The 11,055-nt window shown below is 42.5% G+C and overlaps 1 protein-coding gene across 1 annotated transcript; it reads right to left on the bottom strand.

Moving 5' to 3' along the window:
- Positions 1 to 310: 310 nt before the first annotated feature.
- On the bottom strand, positions 311 to 4,871 carry sox4b (SRY-box transcription factor 4b). Its single transcript, XM_079164034.1, has one exon. The coding sequence runs from the start codon at positions 4,246 to 4,248 to the stop codon at positions 3,010 to 3,012; it is 1,239 nt and encodes a 412-aa protein (XP_079020160.1). The 5' UTR covers positions 4,249 to 4,871; the 3' UTR covers positions 311 to 3,009.
- Positions 4,872 to 11,055: the final 6,184 nt, after the last annotated feature.

The following is an 11,055-nucleotide window of genomic DNA, read 5'->3' as shown; positions in this document are numbered from 1 at the left end:
TTTTAACACTGCAGTCTCAACAATAATGCTTGCTTCACTCTAAAGAAGTAGGTGGTTATTGTTCAGGATGCAGTATGTTGTCAAACAATTTTGGATTTCTCAGATGCAATATCTCTCCGCCCATGGTAACCACTTTATTACAACTAATCCATATAGTAAAGTTTTAAAAAAAGGCAGGTGCTGTGGTAAGTTAATAGCTTTGATAGGCCTGGGTGCTCTTGCTTTGAATTATATCCTTTTATATCTTCTTGGAAGAGTCAAAGAGAGATACAAATAATCAAGAAAGAGTTGTAGAGTTTCAGTTCCAGCTGATATTTATTTCCTTCCTTGAAAAAGTTCTGTACACAAGTTTATATCAACAATCTGACAGGCAGTGAATGGACACAATTTAGCTGGCATGAGTTCCCCCCTTTCTCTGAGTCTCAAAAAAAGGGTGGTTCCTTTGTTTATGGCATGATTAGAGACAATAAATGATAATTCTACACAGCATATTGCACAGGATGGATGAAAAATAAAGTCAATATATTTAAAAATGCTTTCATATATATATAAAAAAAAGTCCTGAACTGACCACCTTAAATGTAAGTAAGGATGTGTAAAAGATAGCAGTTCTAGACAGTGCCTGTCCTCGATAGCAACAACGTACATAAACACACAATCTTTTTGCTTTATGATACAGTCAAATATACAAAGATCGAGTTCACGTTTCATCGTTTTTCCTCATTTTTTCTTTTCTTTTTCTGAAAAACACAACAGCTAATAACCTGAATCTGAAATACAAATGCTATTCACCATGCCATAAAGATACTAAAACAATTATTAGCTAATAGTTAGCCGACAAGTACAAAAGATTATATATTCAAATACAATGAGAAACGCAGAACAAGTAGGTGTTGCGGAACTCAAGTCAGAAATTTGAATATGCTTGATGTTATCATCCTTGTTGTTTGCTTGCTGTATTGATAGCCTGTTCAATCAGGAGGTTGATTGGCAAATGTGACATCAATTAATGAAAACATCAAGAAATATGTCAAATGTAAAGCTACAATCTCCTCATTTGTTGTCATAGGCAAGTTATCTGAAGGGAAATGCAAAAAAAAAACCCAAGTGGCTGCTTAAGATAGTGATGCTGTTAAACCCACATGGTCCACAGGAATAGCCTCTAGAAATAATGCATTCTTGTATCTTTAAGGAGCCTGCAGACTGGCACTGTAAACGTAGAAGGTAGGCAGATACAAAGGCTGGTGCTGCTTTCAAGTGCTGTCGGAAAAATCGTAATTGCATCCTTTAACTGCGTGGTTAAGTATGTCAATGCCTGTACTGACAATTATGGATGTTCGAAATTGGACATCAAAGAAGTCTTGTCAGTATGTGCTGGTAAAAGTTACAGAAAGTTTGCCAAATTTGTGAATTAAAACACCAATAACACACCTGATTAATATGATCTCCTGTGGTCGGGTCACGTAAGTAAAAAATACCTTGGTGCCTTTAATTTCTGAAAACAAACAATAGGCACCACAGTGATAGAAGGTCTATTTTGCTGGCTGTCTCTACAAAAGCATCTGAACAGGCGATACAAAATCATAAGTACGAGCTTACCATGACCACTTGAAGGCAGCATGAAAACCAGCCTGCCGGGGTATTAACATTAGGAAATCCAATACAGCTGTGTTAGCAGGCTACTACACAAACCGATTGTTGACTCCCCCAATTTCTATATAGATTTGTACAAAAATACACTGAGAAAATAATCAAACTGTTTCCTCTCTTTTAAGTGTCCAAAAAGTGTGTCCATTTAAATATAAAATGAAATCAAAAGTTGCGTTTTGAAAACTCTAGCCCTTCGCCTGAGAAGGAAATGTGACAGACAGACATACTGACAAACAACCGTGTAAGAAAAACAAAACAAAAACAGGACTAGATCATGTATACAAGAAATAAAAAAAATGATCAAGTCGAAAATGCTTGGCCCAGTATATAAATACAACATCCCATATAAAATGGCATCTGAATACATGTACAAAACAAAGTTCAGAGGATGAAAAAACAAAAAATCTGTGAGGATTTCTCTATAGCTATCATCTGAAATCAAAGAATTTTGGTCCTGAATAGTAGAGAACACGTGTATAAAGTTCAGCACAGATTTGAAGTTGCGTTTGAATCCTGAAGTTCGAAAAATTACAACAGCTGGTGATTATTTCAATGTCTTTTTTTTTTTTTTTTTTTTTTTAAAGAGAAGAACCGAAAGCGAGCGCCACCTATCCATTTAAATAACCCTAATACTAGTTTTAAACTGCTCGACAGTCTCACGGAAAATCTCAGCACAAGATAGGAACAAAGTAGGCTATCATGCTAACATGGTTTTTTTGCTTTTTGAGAAAAATATTCGACTTTTAAAAAACATCAACCCACCTCGGTTCCATTAAAAATCCCTCTCGGTGACACACCACAATAAAAAAAATGTCTGCACGACAGTCCTGTTTCTGTACCTTTTCAGTGGTGAAGTTCACTTGGCGGTTGGTAAAAAGTTGTGAAATGTCCCTTTTCTTTTTTCTTTTTTTTTTTTAATCAGCAACAACATTGATTAAGTGAACGGCGGACCGCGTAACGTGCAAATCAATCACAGTTAAGTTGTTTAGTTCAAAAACAGTTCGGGACCGAGCGTTTCACCGTCAGGAAACCGAGCCAGTCCATCATTTTCTCCCCCTTCTCGTGTTTGCACTCCACTTTTGTGGTTGAAGCAAGTCCCCAGTCCACGCGTCCACAGAAAAGCACACAAAGCGAGTCATTCGCTTTAAAGTTTGGCTTCCCAGGGATTTGCAGCTCTTGCCTATTTGGACGAGACGGGACTAGTTTCAGTGGGTTTTTACTAGTCTGTTGTAGGCTAGTTATAACACAAACTATTACGCCCACTCTACCAGGAACTGCCGTTTCTGTTTGTGGTCGTATTTTAGCTCGCAGGACATTACCTCTCGTGTTTTCTTTTTTTTTTTGTTGCATTTTGCTCACTCAGTATGTGAACACCAAGTTGGAGATGGTGGACTCCAGCCAGTCCCCGGAGATCATTTCGCTGACTTCGGGCGTGCAGTAGTCGGGGAACTCGAAGTGGGAGCCACCGGAGCCGGACTCAAAGTTCAAATCCAAGTCCCGGTCCAGCACCGACGAGCCAAAGCTGCCCATCGACATGCTGTCAAAGCTGGGGCTCGGGTTAATGTCGAGCAAGTCGTCCTCGAACTCTTCATCCTCCGAGGAAGAGGAGGCGGACGAGTGGGACGAGGCGGAGGAGTGGGAGCCGGAGGGGGTCGGCGAGGAAGCCCGCCGACTGCTGTATGTGTGCCCGCCGTTGCGCTCCGAAGACCCGCCCAGGCTGCCGCTGCTGACGGGGGAGTCGGCCCCCTCCTCCCTGCCGCTGGCCGCGTCCTCGTACAGGCTGAGCGGGTCGCTGGAGTCCGCCGAGCTGCTGAGCGTCGGGCTGGCCGGGACCACAACGGAGGACGGGGGGCTGACGCTCAAGTTGGCCCCGCTGCTCCCGAAGACGTACACCCGCTTGGGCTTCTTGCCGTCCGGTATCTGCTTGGCTGCCGAGGAGACAGACTTCGACTTGTAGAGGGAGTTGTGGTGGTGCTCTGATGTGTGCTCAGAGGCAAACGGTGATGCTTTGGTGCTACTGCTGCTGCTCCCGAAAAGTGATTTGTGGAGTTTGCTGCTGCTGGGTGATTTGGATCCATTCTTCCTGGAAGATGAGGATGTCTTAGTGCTGGTGTTGTTTGAGCTATTGTTGAGTTTCTCTCCCTTGTCCCCGTTACTGCCAGGCTTGGAGGCGCTTGATTTCACCTTCTTCCTCGGCCGGTACTTGTAGTCGGGGTAGTCCGCCATGTGCTTGAGCCTGAGCCGCTCCGCCTCTCTGATGAAGGGGATCTTGTCGCTGTCTCTGAGAAGCTTCCACCGCTTCCCCAGCCTCTTGGAGATCTCTGCGTTGTGCATGTCGGGGGACTGCTCCATGATCTTCCTCCTCTCGATCTGCGACCACACCATGAACGCGTTCATGGGTCTCTTGATGTGGCCGCTGGGTGTTTTACACCATGCCGGGTTCTCTCCCAGCTTGTCCCCGGCGGTCGAAGAAGCCGGGGAGAGAGGCGAGGCGGCCGGGTCCAGATCCATGCACGCCCCGGAATCGGAGCTGGAATCTCCGGCGAAAAAGGACAGCGCCTCGGCGGTGCTCTCTGTGTGGCTCATTTTCTGCACCATGCTGCCTAGTTATACACACAGAGGGAGAGCAGTGTAGTTTGCTCTGTCTCTCTCCCTCTCTCCTTGGTCCTCCGACTCACTTTAAAGCAAACTCAGCTCTTTTCTCCCCCTCTTCACAGTTTGAGCCGAGTCAAAATAGCGCAAAGGAAAAATGCACTCCTGAGATGTGCAGTAAGCTCGAACAGTTCAGTCCAGTGTAGCCTTAAAAGGCTAGATGTGTAAAAAAAAAAAAAAGTTTAATTTCCAGTTTCTGTAGATGATAACAACGCGGACAGTATAGCCCGCTCTCCAATGAGTACCCTGTTATCTGTCTCTCTCAGTCTCTCCCTTCTGTGTTATAAAATCAATTCAGCCGTGTGGTGACTGAACATAGTCTATGCAGCTGCTGAGCGCAGACTGAGTGCCACACTGTGCGCTCGGGCACTTACAAAGGGCTCCCAAGTAGCCTACAGTGTGTAAGGTAAGTGCTTTTCTCTGCATCAGCTCTGTCCCCTCTGCTAGAAACAAAAGCCATGCATGCTGTGGAGGAAAAAAAGGAACCTAGAGTTACACAGTCCGCCTTCCATCTGCAAATTTGCAGTCGAGTTTCAAGCAGCCCTCCAGTCCCGGCCCCACTTGCTGGTATTTATCCCTTCCCAGACATACAACGGCGATAAAAATCCACCAATGGGACGCTGTCACTACCCTGCCTTTGAGCTAAACCCACGCCCCCTCGCCGCTGATTGGTCAAAAATGGAATCTAATAATAATCAGCGCGTGCAATGAGGAGCCTCGTGTCTGACCTCATTCCAGAATACAACAAGAAACTTCAGTTTTTTTAAAGAGACACTGGCTTATGTTATGGAACCCCTTTTTTTACCCTCCTACCACCAGCCCATGTGTATATCATTAACATATAGCTGTATAGGAAGCAAAGTATGCTTTACCATATGGAAACTTTAATGCGGAGCACAGTTTGTACGACTATGTTGCCTGAGTAATACAGAATAAAAGAAATACACCCTGGATGTAACACTTATCTCATTTTGTGTGTTAGTGTTATGAATGGTGCACACCTATATTACTGAATAGAGAGAATCTGAAGCCAGAACACTTGCCAGTGCAACGCAGCGGATGTAAATGCACGACCTATAATGTGTATAACGATGATATAATAATAGTGATAATAATAATAATGTTGACTTAAATGAAAAAGTTGACCTTTACTAATTGCTGCCATTGATTGTTTTTAATTGGTGATTGTCTGCCTACAGGTGGTCGCTGACTGAGGTCTTGCATCAGCGACACGTTGTGAAACAACGCCATGTTCAACAGTTGAGCGTCTCTTATTGAGCGTTTCACAAACAGGGAAATGTCTCTTGGACACATCATGATCGTTACGCTGGTGTGAGAAAAGACTCCAAACCAAGCTGTATGCTCTGCGCTCTCTCTCTCTCCCCCTCCCTCTCTCTCTCTCTCTCTCTCTATGAGGCGGGGTTGGGCGGTCCTTTGTCACATAACACACATCGAACCAACCCTCTCCAGCACACCAGACAGAGAAAAGAGAAGGAGGCGAAGAAAAGCAAGCGGCGATGTGTGCAGATTGTCTCTGCGAGCAGACACATCCGCACACCTCTAAACTCCGTGGAGTGACACAAACGAGAGCGCGTGATAGAAAATTGCACGACAAATGCGCATTTTACGCACGGATAAAGTTATGTTCAATTTACAACAAACAAGATAGAAGTTGTGTATAAAATATAGAATGAACACAATAAACAACACAATCATCATCATGAGCAGCATTGCCTATCAAACTTTATTTACATTTGTTTCTCAGTCTTGGTGACATGCAAAATCAAAACATTGCTTAGCCTGAAATGCCAACTTTACACTATAAGAGTTATCATTCCTGCTTTTGGAAATAATAAGTATTAACAAACACCATTATGTAGTAAACACCATTCGAACTTTGCTTCTTCGGGTCGCATGCAGTTCCCCCAACAAAATAGTGACTCATTTATTTCACTTTTAAATCAGCCACGAGTCCAAAAAAACCCAAAGTGAGAGATGAGAAGGGATGAAAGCAGACACACGCTAGATAGAGGCTGCATTGCGGACGGTCGCTAGATGGCGTCGCAGAGCCGGAGAGGACTCAGCTCGCCTGTGTTGCAGAAAATTTAGGAAAGGTAACAGAGTTCAGACCGAGCAGCCAGAATAGTTACCACGGGTGAATTACATAATGTCGCTGTGCGATAGAGAGGCATCCGAGCGATGCCGTGTGTGTGTGTGTGTGTTGTTAGAGCAAAGTATGAATGTAATGACTGTGGTAAGGGAGACCATGCAGTGAAATAAAAGAGAATTATGGATTATGGACACTATGGATTTGGTAAAAATCTGCATTGTTTGCAATCAGTCACCACTGAAATGATTTGAACTTCCAAGAGAGCACGTTTCTGCACATGAACATGAATTGGAAATGATCCTGTGTGTGGGTCTGTGTGTGGGTGTGTGTGTGTGTGTGTGTGTGTTTGGGGGGGGATGAATGAGATAGATGGTCAGACGTTCTGTGTCTATATGGAAGGAGAGTCAGAGGTGACTTGGATCACTGCTGGGAAATTAGTACGAAAGTATAGTCACCAGTGTTACTGGATGCATTTCACTGCGTACAATTATATTCAATATGGCCTCATATCTGCAGTGCATCCAAGTAAAGCAATGGGTAATTGGGCTCCAATTTGTGTGTTCATGGAGCAGAACTGCAATGGAAATAAGAATGTTAACTCATAAACTCACACCGCTCCTCAATGCCATTTTAATAAGCAACTGCAGGAAAACTCTATATCGTATAAGTCTATGCTGTAGCAGGCATGCCTCAATTGGACAGGACTTAGCTTCAGGAAAGAACACTTTAAATCCTCTTTTTAGGTTTAAAAAGATACTGTACACAATTAAAGGAAAGACATCCAAACAGTTTTTTGTTATCTCATCCAACAAACTCTCAGTAACTCAGTGCACCTGGAGTGACAGATGGTGGACATTTTAAGCAAACACCTTATTCAGTACCTTGAGCAGGTGTCCTCTATTCTGTTCTTTCTTTTCCACAACCCAAAGATAAATAAGACCTTTCACCTAGTTTTGGCTTCATAGTTAACTTGAATACACATGTCTTTTTTTTCTTGGCTGCCCATACTTCTCTGTCTTTCTCTCTGTGTCTCCCTCCCTCTCTTAGTGCACACATTAGTATGCAACACACACACCAAGATACACACACACACACTCACACACACACACACACACACAAACACACGCATGACCTGAAAGGATAAGTAGTGCATTCAAACTTTCCTCTCTTGCTTTCTCTGTCTCTCTCTCTCTCTCTTTTACTGCCATTGTTCCAGTGAGGTGCAGCTGCCACGCGAGTTGGAGTGGGTCGCGTGCCAACCCTAATCTCAACAGGTGTTCTTTTGGGTGCACCCCCCTCTCTTCTCCCTCTCTTTGTATATCCTCACTCTCTCTTTCTCTCTCTCTCTCTCTCGCTCTCTCGCTCTCTCTACATCCCCCCACCCCCATACTTAACTTTACTAACTACTTCTCTTGCTCTCTCCCTCCCAACTTCAAACTAGCTTTACTAGACACTAGTCATTATACACCACACTGCACATACACTATACTATACTGCACTAAATTACTGAACAACATACAAAGAGTTAGTTTGAACAAATTGTAAAAAAAATAGAATCATTTAAATATTAAGATGAGAAATAGATGAACAGATAAAGGTAAAGATGGTGAGGACTATTAAAGAGAAGAGATCAAATCAAAAGGAGGGGGCACATTTTGTACGAGCTCAGTCCAGTTTCATAGTTTTTCCTCAGGCTGAGACACATTTTGTTGCTTCCACAACAATGTCAGTTTTTCTCCAAATAAATATTGCATTTTGTTTTGGTCTGAGAGTGTGTCAAACTCTTGGTCTGTTAGTTTTATTTTGGCAAGGAACTCGATCTCTCTGTTCTTATACAGGCTGCGGTATAGCAGGAAGTCTTGCTCCCTCTCTGATCCCTCTCACTATCTTTCCGCTGTAGTCTCTCTTCTCACCCGTCTCTCATTCACTCCTCTGTCTCTGCTCTCGGCGTCTTCTCTCCGTCTCACAGCTCTCCCCCCTTCTCGCTTCAGTTTAGCTCAGCTTGTTTTATTGGCATGAATATTAGATGAACAGTGTTGCCAAAGCACCCCATCTCTCTTTCTTTTCTCTCCCTGTCTCCCTCTCAAGATAAATCTGATCTGAGGTCATCTGTTATTCAGAACGCTGACACCATATGGTCAGCCACCCACTCAGAGTACATCCAGTCAGTTTCATGAAAACTTAAAATCTTCCCATATTAAATATTGATGGAGTGGTATATTGACCGGCTGTCACAAACCCTGGTTTGAGTTTAGCCTGCGAGAACTTTGAAGTAGCTGATCCATGACACAAGATGTTTACTTTAACAAGTCAACTTTTTGAAAGACATGGGTTACATTCAGCCAGAAGTAAAATAGAAGATTAAAAGGAAAAAAAATGCAAGAAAGATAAAGATGATAACACTGTTTAATGAAAGAACTGACTAGAAATTACGTTAAAAGGGAAATGTTTGCCCGATTACTTGACAGCCATCACAGAAAAACACATTTATATTACCAATTATGATTCTGCTCCACTAAATCATGCTGTTAATCGCAGCCACAGCAGGTCGACCTCTATTGCAATTAAAAATGTGACGGTTCAGGCGCTAGCTTGGTCAGAACCTCAAAAACAAGTAGACACGTACAGTGGTTGCCTCTGCTCAGCCGGTGTTGTGCTGTTGGGATTGGTGGGAATGGACTGTCCCCTCAGTGATGCAAAGAAACGAGAAAAGCTTTGTTTGTTGTCTCAGGATTTTTTAATGTAACTGATTGAATGAGTGCTGCCATGCATCCCAAGGATGTCACCATCTTTAACACTGCTGATTATCTTCACTGGTTATTTTTGCAACAGCTTGATGTTGGTCTCGCATCAGATAACCAGTGGATTTGGTGTGTACAATCCTAGTTTGACAAAGCTTGTCACTCAAATGAGAGACTGCAGGTGGACCACATACCTCCCTCTTTTGTGGCTGTAAAGGGATTTAATCAGCGGAAAGACAAGACATTTATAAAGGAAGATAAAAAATGCGGGCGAGAATTAAAAGTCTGTGTGTGTGCGTGCAATTAGAGGTATCTACTGGTTTACGACAGTATAATAAAATGTAATAAAGGGGCTCATGTTATTTAGGGATAGAGGTATATTGTGGATACATCTTCACCGATGGAAAAAAAAGCCACAATACTGTGCAAAGTACACGGTTAACCAGGTGGATGCAAAACACTGACACCAAAATTGCAATGGGCGATTGGATAACTCCCTGCTTCGGGTTTGAGGCGAAGGGGGGAAAAACAGACTCTACCTCATGAAAACATTATGCCTTCACATAACAATAGGGCCCACAGCATGTATCACTAAACTAAAGTACATACAATGAAGCTCTTTGATTGATTATATTTTTACTGTCATCAAAGTAAATGTTAACAACACAGTCTTTTACAACCCTGTAACAGACAGATGGCTGGTTACTGTATATATGAAATGTATTTATTCTGTCGTATTTCTAAAGCTTTGTTTGAACAGGTGTTTTCAGGCACAGATACAGACAAAGATGCAGACATAAATACACACAAAAGATCACACACACACACACACACACACACACACACTCTCAGCAGTCAAACTCTTATCTTATCCAGAAAGAGCAGCTGCAAAGTGTGACCCTAGCTTAGTTGTTAATGATTGGTGGTGTGTGTGTGTGTGTGTGTATTCTTATTTTACCCCCACAATCTGTCCTCTTTCTCAACTGACAAGAACTCATTATTAGTGGTCTAGCTTTGATTTGTGAAGTTCAGCAAGGTGAATTCGAACATCTGTCGCATTTCAAGGTTGTTTCTGTAGGCGAGTGCAAATACAGGCTGAGGGGCTAAACTATACCACAGTAGTGAGTGAGTGGAATACACACGCACACGCACACACGCACACACACACACGCACACACACACACATTCAGCAAGTAAATGTGTGACAAGCCATTATGCATGATCACTGCATTTACACATTTGTTTTATATTTGCACAATGTTATGAGGTCATATGATAACAATTGAATTGGTTCTTTCTAAAAATATGTACAAATGCACTGCTGAATATGTAATGACTATATTTTGTTAAAAGTCTGAAACAAGGTTTTAGCATCAATATAGAAAAGTTTGAATATTATTATTCATTACATTTTTGCCCATTTTAAATAGACAATCTATATTTCTGTCAAGAGCTGGAACCAGGGTGGCACAGCAACGCATTCAATAAGCATTACAACAGCACACAATTACCAATATTTAAGATATTTAATTAAATATTCTGCTTCTTCTACGTATGTTTATGTAACCTGTCCTCTTTCTAAGTTACATGGAGGAGAGGAGGTCGACACCTGGAAGCGGCATGACATCCTCCAGAATATATCTTTTTCATACATATGTTCATATTCTGTATTATTTACACATATGGTGTCTATATTAGAATTTTGATTTGTTGGTCTATTCTGTACACACAATATCTACTGAACGTCTCTTCGTCCTGGGAGTGGGATCCCTCCTCAGTCTTCCTGAGAGTTCTTCATTGTTATTCCCCGTCAGAGGGGTTTGTTCGGGGAGTTTTTTCTTCTCCGATGTGAGTGTCAAAAAGGTCAGAGGGTGTCATATGCTGTACAGATTGTAAAGCCTC

The sequence above is a fragment of the Pholis gunnellus genome (genome assembly GCF_910591455.1).
Source record: "Pholis gunnellus genome assembly, chromosome: 8".
Lineage (NCBI taxonomy): Eukaryota > Metazoa > Chordata > Actinopteri > Perciformes > Pholidae > Pholis > Pholis gunnellus.
The sequence above is the reverse complement of the archived record's forward strand: the minus strand, read 5'-3'. Positions and strand labels throughout refer to the sequence as shown.